This window comes from Talpa occidentalis, unplaced genomic scaffold, assembly GCF_014898055.3.
Source record: "Talpa occidentalis isolate TD23 unplaced genomic scaffold, MPIMG_talOcc4v2.1 talOcc4.6, whole genome shotgun sequence".
In the NCBI taxonomy this organism is placed as follows: domain Eukaryota; kingdom Metazoa; phylum Chordata; class Mammalia; order Eulipotyphla; family Talpidae; genus Talpa; species Talpa occidentalis.
In genome coordinates, this window is record NW_023604972.1 from 116,177,010 (window position 1) to 116,193,600 (window position 16,591).

At 35.6% G+C, this 16,591-nt stretch overlaps 1 protein-coding gene across 1 annotated transcript in view; it reads left to right on the forward strand.

Annotated features, from left to right (window-relative positions):
* The window catches only part of HCN1 (hyperpolarization activated cyclic nucleotide gated potassium channel 1), a 327,077-nt gene extending 312,930 nt beyond the window's left edge, over nt 1-14,147 (forward strand). The window contains 2 exon segments of the mRNA XM_054688488.1: nt 5,403-5,567; nt 10,578-14,147. Of these exon segments, the coding sequence (XP_054544463.1) occupies nt 5,403-5,567; nt 10,578-11,455 (1,043 nt within the window). The 3' untranslated portion in view covers nt 11,456-14,147.
* The last annotated feature ends 2,444 nt before the right edge of the window (nt 14,148-16,591 follow it).

The following is a 16,591-nucleotide window of genomic DNA, read 5'->3' on the forward strand; positions in this document are numbered from 1 at the left end:
AACCTTATTTTAAATGTAAATCTGACAGCTATAAGAACTCATTAACAAAAATGCATCTTTAGCATCACCTAACAACTTGTACAAATACAATCTCAGACCCCACTCAGAGCTACTGATTTCTACTCTGCTTTTTAACAAGACACTCAGGTGATTCTTATTTATGCTAAAGTATTGAATTTATTGCACTATAGAATACAGTCTGAATCAATTAATTGGCATTTCTACATTACATAAACCAATAAAATACATATGCAAATCTTCTTTATCATTCACACACTTATATATGTGAGAGAGAAAGAGAGAAAGAACTGAGGGGAAATTTTGGACACAAATTACTATTCTTGTTGTAGTCTATGTGACTCGTAAGTATCTTTAGTGAGAATGTTTCCTATTTAGACTATTACTTTTGCTGTACTTTTTAAAAATTTAATGTTAGTATATTAAACCACATAGGAAAACAGATCTGCCGAGATATTTCAAAAAACACTCTTGAGGTATCTAAAACCCAAAATCATTTGATGAATTTTTAAAAAGCTGGCTGCTTTTAAAAGGCATTTATTATTCAAAGTATTTGATTAACTTTTAAAGAGTTGAGTGTTAGTAGATTTAAAATCAAAAGAAAAGAATTGGAATGGTCTGGTGGAATTTTAAAGATAGAAATGCTGTGATCTTACCCTTCTTAGCTCTGATATTTTATGCGATTTTTCTTCCACTAACATAACAGATCCCCTTTAATCTTCTGTATATCACATGGGCTAACATGGGACTAGCAGTGATTATTTTCTATCTACCCGACAGATATTCTAAAAATAACTGAGATTGTCGATCGAGTACTTTAACTTGCCAAACACAAGTAGCATAACTCTTTAATAGTTACCTGTGTATAAATAGCAACATGTAAAACTGATTTTATGCAGATTAGGTAGTTGAAGGAGTCACAATGGAATTTAATGACATGAATATCCTAAGGGAAGGGAAGAAAAGGGGAGAGAGGCTAAGGAGTGAAAAGTAAAAACCTCAATGGAAACACCTAAATATTCAACAAAACGAAACAATCATGTTATAAACGTGTCTATAAAACCAATAGCACACAGATAAATGACAAGAAGAAAATCTTAGCAAATCACATTCTATAATACATTGAAAGTGTCACATATCCTAAACAAGTGGAAGTTATTCCAGGGGTGCAAGGATGTTTTAACATCTACAAATCAATGAATGTTAGTAACTCACCAAATCAAAAAAATGAAAGATAAAAATCATATGAGCCTGTCAGTAAATGCAGAGAAAACATTTGGCAAGATTTAACATCCATTTATGATAAAATATTTAAAAAGTTTGGGACAGAGGACCATTCCTCAATGTAATAGACCATAATGACAAACCCAATGCTAGCATTGTATTCAAAACCTTTCAGTTTTTCTGAGATAAGTAAAGAAAATGTCCCCTTTCATCACACTGCTCAACATAGTATTGGAAGTCCTATCTAGAACAATTGGGCAAGAGAAAAGATATAAAAGGAATCCAACTTGGAAAAGAGGAAGTAACAGCACTTACAAACAACTGGACAATATACATAGAAAACTCTAAAGGCCCACTAAAAAGTTATTTGAAGCAATAAATCGGTACAGTAAAGTGACAGGCTACAAAATCAACATACAAAAATCTGTAGCACATCTATAAAGAAAAAATACAAGCTAGACGAGAGAGAAATCAAGTACAGTCCCATTTATCATTAAATTACTAAGAACTAAATATCTAATATAAATTTAACAATGGAGGTAAAAGATGGAGACAATGCAAATAAGGCATCATTAAAAGAAATAGAAAACACAGAGAAGTGGAATTCATCGTGCTCATGGATTGGATGAATTAACATTGTTTAAATGGCCATATACCCTAAAGAATGTAAAGATTTAATTCCTTATCAAAATTCCTAGGGACTTCTTCAAGGAAATAGAACATCCTGAATTTTGTTTGGAACCACGAAAGACCCCAGAAAGCCAAAGCAATCCTGAGGGGAAATGACTATAGTCAAGGAGAGAGCTGATCTTTTGGCGGAATTCCAGAAAGGCATCTAGTCAGTCAGAAAAAGGCTGAGGAAAAGGGAGAGAGAAGACAGAGATGGACTAAGATCTGCATATGGTATGAAGGACTGTCCCTCACTCGACATCACAAAACAGCCTGTAGCCAAGCATTCATTCTCCCAAGGAGGGAGAAAGATAGTTATTCTTCCCCAAAGCAATTGACCAAGGCAGAACTCTACTTGAGACAGATAGTAGTGACCCTGGAGTAAAGCCTTCCCCATTCTGCCATTTGCAGAAATACCAGAACAATACCATCTATCACTCTAAAGAGAAATTCCAAATCAACAAATTCTGCCACATCATGAGAATTGATTGTCAATAGATTACCTAAAGGAAGCATTCAACATGCAAGGGGATGATCCAGACACGTCAGAAAATGATTCCAGGGTATAGAGAAAGGATTCAGAAAACAAGGGAAATTAAGCTATAATAAAGATTAAATGTAAAACCAAAGCTATCTTTTTTTCTATAAGTTTTATTACAGTCTACTTTAAAGTGTACATTTAAAGTATACAGTTAAAGGTTTTTTAAAGTAAATTTACCAAATTATGAAACCATCACTATAAATTATAGCTTCAGCACATTTTCATCATCCCAGTAAGAGTTCCACGTACTCATTTAATGTTAATATCTTTTCCATGATCCTGTCCCAAGCAACCACTGATATGTTACCTATATCTACACATTTCCCTTTTCGGGATAATTCATATAAATGGAATCATATGATGTATGGATTCTTGGGTATTGCTTCTTTCACTTGTCTCCATGCAATACAGTCAAGTTTGTTTATGTTGTAGCACATCTTCACCATCCCAAACCAGGGTGCTTAATCCCTGGGGCTATCACATCCACAAGAGAAGAGAGGGGTATAATGAGAAAGCTGCAAGCACAAGAAAATGGAAAGCACTTGGAAATTTTAAATGTTGGATTCTAAAATAAGATAGAATAAAAAGAATGGAAGGTACAGTTGAGAAAATCTCCTGTAAGCGTCATCACTATTAATAGGTTTGATTATATTCCTTCATATCTTGTTTCTCTTTTCTATTCTGTATACTTAGATAATACATTTTTAAATACAGCTTTTAAAATAAAAGTTACAGTTGTCCACAATATAAGAATAATTTCTATAAAAGAAAGTTGAGAAAAGAAAAATGTGCATAGTACAATTACATAAAGGAATGTTTTCCATCGAGCTGGGCATATTGGTAGATTTGTCATCTGACTTATATGTAATCATTCTTATCACACTATAATTATACTCTTATATCCTGCTTTTCTTAAACTTTTGTGACAATTCCATTATTATCAGAGACTTTAAAAGCTTTACTTTTAATAACTGTCACATACTTCATTCAGTGGCCATGTGACTTTTTTAAATATTTATGGATTCCCAGATTTTCAAATGTATAAATAAAGGCAGAATGCATTACAGTATTGTTCTAATCACAGACTATTTCCGTAGTTAGGTTAGTCTGTCAAGTGAAATTCTTGAAGACTATAAATTATATTTAAACCTTTGTTATGTATTATGGGCTTATTTTCCATGAGGTTTATAACTATTCTCCATGACAATTTGCACTGTACAAACTTAAAAGCAACACTTTGCAGTAAAACATTTCTCATCAGCTTTTTTGCCATAAGGTGGTAATTGTAAGTTATATAATATGCATTAATGCTTTAAATGGAACAGGAATTTAATTTGGGGGTAGAATTGAATATACTTTTTATTACTTTATTTAGAGTAGATGGCAAATTTCATTATTTGATAATATGTTTTATGCTTAAATATTATCCAATGTACATCCATCTTCTTACACATACCAAATGTGCACATGTGTGTGACATGCACATAAACATGTACAATCCACAATGTTATTTATTAAATTTACATTTCACTAACAGTATGTTTACCAACATAATTGGTGGTTTAGGTGGCATTTCCTAAATTCTCCCTAGCTACCAAGACTGATAGAGCTGCCCTTCTTTATTACTCGTGCAGTGCCCAAATTCCATTATGTTCTTAACAGTTTGCTTTAAATAAATTCTTAATTAAGATGAACCTTTATTAGTAGCATATATATTATTCAGAAGTTTGATCATATTTCCAACATGTATGTAAACATCAAATACTATGTAACATCAAGTACATAGTGCTTATCATGTAATTTACTTATGATATTTATCAACATGTACTGAACTCTTTTAAATAAGTTCAAGGAAAGTATGAATTTAGACCCTTTCAATAATTTCTCCTGTTAGGAGGCCATGTAATTTAGAAACACTTCTGCCATTCTTTTTTCAAATTGTTTATTTTGAAGCTAAATTTTTAAATTCTATGTTTTAAATCAAAGTCTACAGCAATTTATTAAATGATGGAAAGTTGTCATTTATAGATTTATTTAGCTAGAAAATAAAGAAATTGGGGCCTCCCTGGTGGTGCAAGTGGTTAAGCACAGCACTGTGAAGATGTCCACAACCATTGCAGCACAAGTTCAATACCCAGGCCAGGGAGCTCCAACATGGTGCAGCAGACATCTCCTGTCTTATCTGCTGCTCCCCTCAGCAGTGTATTTTGGTGGGTCTGCCTGTTCTGCTGCCCACTCTGTCTCTGGTGAATCCTCTCACCCCCTGCACCTCTGGCCTGTACCCCAGTTCTTGTGTGCATAAATAAATAAATCTTTAAAAAGAAAATAAAGAAGTCCAAATTTGAAAATGTTTGCTTACCATATGTTGGGAATCTTAATTTCAACAAAGTCTCCTTAGAAGTTGCTGAATAATAAAAAAAAAGAAGTTGCCGAAATAGAAAGTCCCTCCATGCATTTGGTATACAATTATTTGTACTGTCCTCGTTGGGGTTATATGAACTATGTGAGGCTCCATTGCAGTACATCAGTGTAAATCCAGTTTGTTTGATGCCTTTGCTTTTCTAAGTCCAGGATCAGGCTCACTTTGTTTTCTGTCTATATGATGTGTTTTCTGCCTTCTGGATTTATAAAATCTTCTTGCTTCCAACTGCAGTGTGAATTAATTCGCTTTTCTGTATCTTTGTTTCAGGAGGATTAGGATGGGGATTGGAGCGTGAATGAATCTGTTGCAATCTTTCATTTGAGCCAACAGTGTCAATTATTTAAAAAAGAATATTATTTTAAGTTTGAATATTGGCAGTTGGATATGTTTAATTGTTAGAAGGAATTTCCTCATGAAATAGAATATACTTCTAATCAGTGATTGATCAAACTATAACTATTTTTTTTTGTTGTTGTTGTGGGAACCTTAATGGCCCCTTAACAAACAAATCTGTCCTTTTTTATATAGAAATTTGCCTGCTGACTAAGGGACGCCGCACTGCCAGTGTTAGAGCTGATACATATTGTCGTCTCTATTCACTTTCTGTGGACAATTTCAATGAGGTCCTCGAGGAATATCCAATGATGAGAAGAGCCTTTGAGACAGTTGCCATTGACCGACTCGATCGGATAGGTACTCTCTTAAGTTTTGGTACTCTTTTAAGTTTTCTATCTCCTTTGTGCACAATTTCACATTAATGTATAGGACTGATATAATTTTTTAGTCTTAAATTCTAAATGTTATTTTATAGGTTGTTTATTAATAAGCATGGAAAGAGCAATTACCTTCACTCATATTTCTAGAAAGATCTCAAACCTGTAATTTTCTCTTCTAAATATTCGAGTTCACTTATTCATCTCCATTTTTACTAGCTAAGCAAATTGATATCTCCAGTGATGCCTAAACAATTTGAAACTTTAGGTAAAAGTAATGATAAAAGTTCTAGATAGCATTAAAATAGAATTAAAATACAATAGTGTGGGTCTACATTACAAACCAATTTCTGTTGCAAGAGTTTTATTTTTGAAAAATCACCTTTACATTTCATCCTTATATTGAAAATTAAAAACTTGCTCATTTTAATTATTTCAGTAGAAACTTATTGAAATGTTTGTAATACAGACTCAAGCAGAAAACGCCTTGATAGAAGTGCCTTATAGATATTTTACTTTGTAAACATCAATTTATTTAACGTCTTCACTGCTCTCAAATAAAAATATACAGATTAGCTTTCATTAGCCATACTAGCTTGAAGATTTGTGTAATTGCCATAGTAAAGTTAGATCAGATTGGCTTACTATTAACTTCCCTAAATATGTTGGAGCACTCTGAAGTCAGAGGTTGCTCTGTATTGATTTTCCATACCTGTAGCTTTTTCCTCCACCTTATTCTGTCCTGCCCCCATTAACTGCTTAACTCTGCTCAATATTCAAATCTCAATTTAGATGCCGCATCCCTGTAGAAAATTTCTACAACCACCTACCCTCCTACGAGGCTGAAAACCTAGATATGTTCTCCATACCCATTGGAAATTCTTCATTGAAACACTGATTTTATTACTATAATTGCTCTAGAGATATGATTTAATTCACTATTACATTCACTACCTAGTACCCAATGACTTTTGATGAAGAGGGGTAGGGAGAGATGAAGCAATAAATGAACTCAAGGAGATGGGGTTGGGATCACTTGGAAGTAACTAATGATGTACTTCAAAACTGCTTTGTTCTTAAAAGGTAAGGACTTCTGACTGTGTATCATGTCAGCTTTTTCTGCAAGATTCTTCAAATCTTTATCTGTAGGACAATGAACTGTATAAATCTGAATTTAGATTAGGAGAAGTGGAGGTAATATTTGGACATTAGACATAACAAATATATTAGAAATTAATATTGCAAGCTTAGGGGTTTGACAGGACATGGTGTCCAGGGAAACAGGCCTTCAAGTGCTCCTGAAAACATCCTTTCTCATCTTGAAAAATGACTTCCCTCTGTGCAGTGTGTGAGTATTCACAGTAGAGCTAGAGACTCATTTCTGTGCAAATAGGTTTTCCTAAGTCAGCAAAACATCTTTAGAGAAAGCATTAAAATATTAACATATAAAGAGAATTTCCATTAATCTGATACAACATTCTTATTGGCTAACTTTTTATAGTTAACTTTCATAATAAAGTTTGATGAAATGGTTTATAACCTATAATATAAAATGGCTTGTATATATCAAGCATTTTCATTTTATGATTATTAAAAAATTCTAACAGGGGCCTCCCCTGGTGGCACAGGCTGTTGAGCACAGTGCTGTGAAGCTGTCCGCAGCCTCTGAAGCTCTGGTTCGATCCTGGCCGGCGGGCGAGGGTCTCACACGGCTCAGCAGACCTCTCCTGTCTGCCCGCTGCGACCCTCAGCAGTGTATTTCATCAGTCTGCCTGTTCTGTTCCCCACTCTGTCTCTGGTGAATCCCTTCACTCTCCCGCGCATCTGGCCTGTACGCCAGTTCTTGTATAAATAAATAAATCTTTAAAAAAAAAATTCTAACAGCGCATTAAAAGATTTTCTCCCACAAGGTCACAGATACTTAGATTTTGAAATGTTGATCATTTGCATGATCACAAAAAAAAAAAAAATTATTTCTTAATTTTGTGGTCATTGTATGTAAATGTAAACCACAATTAAGAGAAACTGCTAAGTAAGCATTTGTATTTATTACCTAATGTAGAATTTTTTGTTCTTTGGAAATTAGGACAATTGTTTAAGGAAAGGCAGTTAGTTATTTATTTTGGCAGCCATTTAAAATGCTGGCTCTTCCCAGCAATCAAGTGAATGATATATATTTCCATTTCAAAAATATTACTTCTAACTTTAGATCTTTAGATGTGATACTTTATTTAGAGATAGAGGGAAAATTGGTTCATTTTTTCAGTTACCATATTCACCATAATTCATAAAATAATTACCATTATTTAATGAAAAATGAAATGGAAATCCACGATTTTCCCTGTTCTCACCAATCTACTATGAAGCCTTTTTTTTTTTCTTTTTTTAAAGATTTATTTATTTATGCATACAAGAGCTAGGGTACAGGCCAGAGATGCGGGGGGTGAGAGGATTCACCAGAGACAGAGTGGGGAACAGAACAGGCAGACTGACTGAAATACACTGCTGAGGGGAGCAGCGGGAGGGTCAGAAGAGGTCTGCCTCGCCATGTGGGTTGCTCCCTGGCCAGCCGGGGATCGAACTCGTGCTGCAGAGGCTGCGGATTTCTTCACGGTGTGGTGCTTAATCCCTTGCACCACCAAGGAAACCCTATGAAGTCTTGTTTTCTGCCAGAGAATGCCCACTGATTGCAAACCATTCCATAGATGACAGCAAAAAGGAGAGGTTCTAGAGTGAACTAAGAACCTTTCCCACACTTGATTTTCAAAATAACCTTTCAGAAGAGGAAAGATAATGAAGTAATTCTCAATCTGGCTGTGCCTAAGAATCCACTGGGGAAATTTTCTTTTAAAGTACTAAAATCTGGATCCCAGTTCTGGTTATTCAGATTTAAATAGTAGGGTTGAGATGGACGTAAGTATGTTTCCCCAACTTTATGGAACTATTATTGACATAATACATGTAAGTTTGAAGTATTACGATTTAGTGATTACTTTTATATTGCAAGATGATAACCAAAATTAACTTAGTTAAGTTAGTCAGCACCCCCCTGCCCTCACATAATTACTTTCATTTTGTAGTGATAACTTTTAAGATCTCTCTTAACAGCTGTCAAGTATATAACACAGCATTGTTAAGTGTGGTCACCATGCTGTACAGTAGAGCCCCAGGACTTACTCTTCTTACCACTGGAACTTTGTATCTTCTCACCAACATCTCTCTATTTCCCTGGCCCTGAAGTAACTAGCATAGTACTTTCCATTTCTTTTGAGTTTGGCATCTTTAGATTCCACATATAAGTGAAGACATACAATATTTGTTTTGTGTTTTGGTCTGGCTTATTTTGCTTAACATAATACTTTCAAGGCATGTCAATGTTGTCATGAAAGACAGATATCCTTCTTATAGTTGAATAATATTCCATATTATTACACACAAAATGGAAAATGTAAATGTGTATATATGTGTGTATATGTATATATGTGAGAGATGCATGTGTGTGTTCAGATATATACACATATATCATTTTCTTTTTCTTTATTTTTTCATCCAGGGATGAACACTCAGGTTGTTTCTGTGTCTTGGCTATTGTAGATCATGTTGTAATGAACATGAATTTGCAGCTCTCTCTTGAAGAGTCTGATTTCATTTTCTTTGGCAGTATGCCCAGAAGTAGGCTTTCTAGATCATATGGTAATTCTATTTTTAATTTTTTGAGGCACCTCATACTGTTTTCCATAGTGGCTGCACAATCTATATTCCCATCAGCAGTGCACAGGGTTCTCCTTCCCACCCTCTTACCAACATCTGTCATTTCTTGGTCTTTTTGATAGTAGCAGTTCTGACGGATGTGAGGTGATATCTCCATTGTGGTTTTGCATTTCCCCATCAATATTTTTTAAACCTCCAGAGATGAGGAAAAATATATAGGTAGGATTGCAATCCGTCGTTTAGAACTCGGGTAAAAGCCAAAGACCATGCCACAGTGCTTCGCAAACACTGCATCTGTGAGAATCACCTGAGGATCTTAGTAAAATGCAGCATCTGATTCAGAAAAAGGCTGCATTTCTAGCAAGCATGTGATGCAGTTAGGATCTACCTTCAGATTTACCCTTTTCCTTTCAGTTGTTACTCACAGACCGTGTTTTCTTGGGCATTATTTTAAAATTTCCCATGTCCTATTCTCCTTTCTGGTGAAATGGGATTATGAACACACTGACCTCAAAGAATTGAAGATTAAATCAAAATAAGTAAATAAATCTAAAATAAAAATAAGTAAATCCAAGGTCTTGTGCAGAGGGCCTGTCACATCATAAGGGCTCCCATTGTCCTTTCTTCAAAAAGTAGCTTTTAACTTAAATCTTGACCACAGGTGCATCCTATCCAAATGTCCTCTCTTCCCTCCATTCTCTTTTTTTTCAAGATTTATTTGTTTATGCATACAAGAACGGGGGCACAGGCCAGAGGCTTGCTGGGGGGGGAGGGCAGCGGTGAGAGGATTCATCAGAGACAGAGTGGGGAGCAGAACAGGCAAACTGACTGAAATACACTGCCGAGGGGAACAGCGGGCGAGTCAGGAGAGGTCTGTCTGCCTCACCATGTGGGCATCTCCCTGGACGGGGATTGAACTCGTGTTGCAGTGGCCGCAAATAGCTCCATAGGTTGTATCCCAACCCCTTGCACCACCAGAGAGGCCCTTCCCTCCATTCTTTAAGGTAGCCCTCATGTCAGACATCTCCACATCTTTTGTAAGATGGCTTTTTGACATATAACAGATTTTCAACTTGACTTGAATAAAAGGTAAGAGTCACAGAAACACAGGAGTCATGAAGGCAGGAGCGTGGGTTTAGTCTCATGTCTAGAACTGAGTACTTAGTGTTTAAGCCTCTTGTAGGAAACACTGACACTTGTTTTCAGAAGCCCCTCTCACTTGGAGTTGTCATCAGTGATGTGTAGGCTTTCTGAGTGTCTATCTTTCTTTTGCTGACAGGAAAGAAAAACTCAATTCTTCTGCAAAAGTTCCAGAAGGATCTGAACACTGGTGTTTTCAACAATCAGGAGAATGAGATCCTGAAGCAGATTGTGAAACATGACAGGGAGATGGTGCAGGCAATTGCTCCAATCAATTATTCTCAAATGACAGCCCTGAATTCTACATCTTCAGCCACTACTCCGACCTCTCGCATGAGGACACAATCTCCACCGGTGTACACAGCCACCAGTCTGTCTCACAGCAACCTGCACTCCCCCAGTCCCAGCACACAGACCCCCCAACCATCAGCTATACTCCCAACTTGCTCCTACACCACTGCGGTCTGCAGCCCTCCTGTACAGAGCCCACTGGCCACTCGAACTTTCCACTATGCCTCCCCTACGGCTTCCCAGCTGTCTCTCTTACAGCAACAGCAGCAGTTACAGCAGCCCCAGCCACCGCAGCCCCAGCAGCAGCCCCAACAGCCACAGACACCCAGCAGCTCCACACCGAAAAACGAAGTCCACAAGAGCACGCAGGCACTTCACAACGCCAGCCTGACTGGAGAAGTCAGGCCCCTCTCGGCCTCGCAGCCCTCGCTGCCCCATGAGGTTTCCACCCTGATTTCCAGACCTCACCCCACTGTGGGCGAGTCCCTGGCCTCCATCCCTCAACCCGTGACAGCTGTCCACGGCACGGGCCTTCAGGCCGGGGGCAGGGGCACTGTCCCCCAGCGAGTCACCCTGTTCCGACAGATGTCATCGGGAGCCATTCCCCCCAACCGAGGAGTCCCTCCAGCGCCCCCTCCACCAGCAGCTGCTCTTCAGAGGGAGTCTTCCTCAGTCTTAAATACAGACCCAGAGGCAGAAAAGCCACGATTTGCTTCAAATTTATGATCCCTGCTGATTATCAAAGCAGAAAGAAATACTCTAATAAACTGAGAATATTCTCAGATCTTATTTTATTCTATCTCCTGATAGATCCCTATAGCCTACTATGAAGAGATATTTTAGACAGCTCTGGCTTACATGCAAAATGTAAAATATATATATATATATACATATACTATGAAATATATATCTAAATTCCCAAGAGAAGATCAAAAGACCTGTTTAGCATTCAGTGTTATATGTCTTCCTTTCTTTAAATCATTAAAAGATTTAAAATGTTGTTGTAAGATTATTTATTTTTAACCTACTTTTACTTAATTCCTTTGATATATGTATTTCTCTATTTTATGAAGAGTTCTTGGATTCCATGGAAACAAACTGATTTTAAAAAAGGCAACTCAAGTGAGCTACTGAATAGCACCAATCAAAAGTACTTTCATTAGCTGTGTCTCTGCATCTAAATTTTCAGTCATTAATTATGGAGGCTTAAAGATCAAATCCCATTTTATAGATCTAAATTATATCCTGGTGCTTTCAATTTTGAATTAGGTTAAAGAACACACTGTATGCTTGGCCACGGTAGGAGACTAGCATTGCCACTGTTATGAATATCTCTAACCTCCAACATGTTCATTGATCTTTCAGAAAGTTGAGGAGATATTTGTCTTCATGTATTATTGGACTTTTACCAAGACTCAATCAATGTTAGTTGTAAATAACTTTTCAACCCAAACAAAAATAGCTATACTATGCTGTGTGAAGGTAAAAGTCATCATTTAAGGATTTCGTTTTATTGCTTCACTTCAAAATTTAGAGTTTTAAATTTTACAAAACCTAATTGTGACAGTTATTCAACTGTAATGCGATGGCTTGAAACCTACAATATTAATTTAACCTGCAATGTTTTATGCAAAATTGTATGCTCGATTCTACAGATTGCTTGTTTCACACCAAAAATCATTACTTTTCTTCCTTCTTACCATAATCAAGCATCTGAAAATAATCCCTGCATGCTTTTTGGAAAAAAAAAAGTAGTTTCAAATCAGTCATTGTAGGGAAAAGCTTACAGTATTTCTTATTTCTAGAAAAGTATAACCATTCATTAATTGCCTATCTTAAAATTCCTATAAGGCTGACTTGGATCTCTGACTTAAGTCTAGAAGTGAGGTTTTCACTTTCTTTTGATATTATTACTATTATTATTATTTAAGCAATGATTGTAAAGCACAGCTTGATTTAGAGTTGCAGGTGTGTTCTGTGTCTTCACTGTAGTTAGTAGTTTACTGTGGTGTTGATTAAAAAAAAATAAATGCACTGTAGCATTATGTCTGTTTGGAAACACACACTTTGCTGTACGTATATTGTAATTAAATGGTTAGTAAATCTTAAGGCATGTGGTAACTAACATAGCCCTTAGATAGAAGGTTTGTTATTTAAATGTGCTGAAAAAGTATGGACATGGTGACAGAGAGCAGAGTTAAAGTGAATGTCTGTTAGCATTGTTCGTTTGTTTGTCTATTTCCTTAACTCTTTCCATGATCTGTGAGCCTCTGCTTCTTTTCAAAGAAGTCCCTTAGTAATCATTTGTGCCTAATGCATCCCACAAATGTGGTGGATGACTGGAATACAATTGGAAGATTTCTAATAACCGACTTCTGTAAATAACCCATGCTAAGAGAATGACCTAAAGTGGAGGTCTTCGGTATCTTTGACACTGATGATACATTTAAGAAGAACTTACAAAGATCACACATTAAATGGGGCAGGGCCTCCAGATAGACTTGAGGACAGAAAACAAAAACAAAAGCAAAAACTCTAAAATGGATCCATGCTGCCTGTTATGCCTTTTATGGATATTATACCTATAATACCAAAATGAGTTGTCATGTTTATTTCCTAACAGATCCCAGCTTGTGTGGAAGTAATCAATAATGCTAGTCAATGTAATGTTATCATTTACATGCTGGTGACATATGATGGCATGTCAGGAATGGTATAACAAAGGGATTGTTCAATCTGCCTAGAACCTATGGGAAAGCTGCAAGACCATTTACATATCAGTACAAAACTCCTTTATTTTATTAAAATGTTGAGAATTAACTCAATTTATTAAGATCATGTATTGGTCCTTTAAATTATTAAAGGTTTACATTTGATAGGACGAATGGATTTGGTAGTGAAATATTTTTATATATATATAAAAAATTTTGGTTTTTTATTTTGAGCACTATTGGGAAACATAAGCAAAATTGAATTGCATGGTCTTTCAGTGCAACCATAAACTTTTTACTCACTTTGTAATAGGATGGATGAAATACTAAGGTTTATATGTTAAACTAATAAAATGGTACAGGGTAAAATATATACATATATATGTATGAAAATATATACTTAGCTTAAGAAAAAACAATTGACTCACATTCCTGTAATATAAAGGTCCATTGCTAGTTGAAAAGTGACCTCTTTTCTCTGTACATAGTTAAGCCCATAAGTATGGAGTTTTAATCTGTACAGAAAGAAATGTATTATTGAAAAGATTGGTCTTTCTGCTGCTGGGAAAATTGAAGAATAGTTGATTCTTGCAACAACTGTATGATCAGGGATGAGTTAGAGTATTTCTTTTGTCTTTGCTCAAAGCCATACATACGTAAATATATATATATAAAGATTATTAATAAACTCAGAAAATAAACTAAAATTATGAATATTTTATTTTATCAATATACATTAATCAAACATTTTATTTTATCAATGACTCATATTTGCCTCTCTTTACAAGATTTACAAGAGGGCTTATATTTATTAATCATTATAAAACTAATTATACATATTTCCATGACTGTAGAAAGAGTGGAATCTAATGAGCACATGGTTTTCTAGCTATTCTGTGTCTTACTTCCTCTGCATAGTTCCAGTTGAGTTCTTTTTAATTCTTTCCACTATACTTCCTTAGCATATGGGTATTGTCCAATGTCAAAATAGCCATTACTATGCTATTACTGTATGTGAGAATGAGAAATAATTGCCCTATAATTTACTTATACAAACCTATTTATGATAGCCTTGGGCCTTGTAAAGGCTTTGGACAGTAATAGAACCTCCCTATACAAGTAGATTTTAAATCAGAACTAAAATCCTGAGAATGAGTTTATTACAATGAAGGAAGCAGTCTCCAAAATCACAAGGGTAAATGGCAGGAGTGTCAACAGATTCTATCTATTAAATAAATAGTCTGTCTCTCCAGGTCTCCATAACCACTCCATAAATGAACATTTTCCTGATGTATGATGTTGTGCTTTAAAAAGATGGTTGGTTGGTTTGCCATTCATAAAGTTAACTGAGCATAACAACTGCAAAACACCACAAACAACAACACTATAGTCAAGTTATTAGAAAGGTGCCAAAGATCTTGGGTGATTTGAACAATGTGATGTGTTTTAAATGTTAAGTGTATTACTTCAAATTCTGATTTATGTTTACTACAAAATACAATTGATCACATTAGTTTCATGATATTTTAAAAGTCTGTGTAACCTAAGTGTTTATGTTTGTTTATTCTACTATGCTATTTTGCTCCTAGGGACCTCAGTTTCATCATTTAAAACATTAAGCGGTTTGAACAAGACTTCTCTCCCTCATACCTCTATCCTTCTAGAATAGGTACGATAAAACTCGGTATGGTTATTCTGTTTCTATGCACTATACTTAGCAAAGTTTTACTACATACTCCTACTCTCTGAAAAAATATTTATGCCACAACACAGGGAAGGAATTTGGTCCTTGCAGGGCAACTGGTAACAGCATCAGTAGCTAATTTGGGTCCTGAGAAGAATGCTCAAAAATTTAAGCAGTGTGACTTGCTGCCTATATTTTTAGTTCTATGACATTATTCAATATATCTCTTGCCCAGGAAAAGAGCATGGAACAAACCTTGAATGTATTTGGGGTGTACTTGTTTCTGGCAGATATGACTACCAAAAGCATAATGTTCTTAAGCAATTTTGCTTTTTTTTCCCTTTTAAAAAAGATGGTATCTATTTTTTGTTTGTTTTATAAACTGGTTGACTATGAAGTAAATTGTGAAACTGAAGCTTTTAAAAGGGAACAAAGAAAATATAAATTATCTTTCTAAAATTCATCAAAGATATAGGAGTTACACCTTACCAGAGCACTCATATCCCTCCTCCTCCCATTTTGAAGGTTTTGCCCAATGTCCACATTTTTGCTTTCTCAGCATTTTTTCACTTCACCTTTTCCTTCCTGGCTTTAGCGTGTGAAAAGTGTAGGGGAGCAAAAATCAGTCTTTTTTTGGCAATATGTTGATTTCATAAGAGGAGTTCTGAAGACTGGGTGGAGATTGCTTTTGAAAAAGATTTTTACCTGCACACCTCTAAGGGCTTATTCTATGAAGACTTAGTCTCCTCGTATCTTTTCAATGGAGAAGGTAGAACTTATCGGCATACCATTGTCTACTGTGTGTTCCCTGATGACCTCCTTCACCGACTTTCACTTTCCCCCCTACAAAGACTTTCTGCCTTAGCTAAGCTATTTAAGATGGCATCTGAAGCCACCTGGGCCAGGTACTCAGTGATGCTGGGTCTCTCCCATGTATACAGGGGGTAAACATGTTATTATTAAACTCGTTTTGGGAATATTTTCTCATCAATCTGTCTGATGCCTGTTTGATTATTTTCCAGTGTAGAAGAACCCAGAGGGGTAGGGGATGATTTTTGTTTGTGCTAACAAAAACATGAGTTTCTCTATATAGGAAAATTTTCATAACTTATTAACAAATCTGTGATTTCTATCCATAATGCCTTGAAGAATGATTTAAAAGTGATATTGAAAAAAAACCTACACATAATGTTCTTTGTTTCCAAGACTTCAGATACATAGAGGGGTAATATATTTAATTCTGGAGAAAGGATTAACCTTTACTGACAAGAAAACATGATTTTTCCAAAATATAGGTTTTCAAAGAACACAGTTGACTGGATACACTGGTGATTCAGTGTGGCTGACCAGAATCACAAACTGAAGAAAAACAGAAATTGAGTGGGTATTATGAGTTTTAAATTTCTGAAGTGTTTAATTATTGAGCCAAGGATTTATAGTTTTATACTTTATTACCCTAGTTTTCTG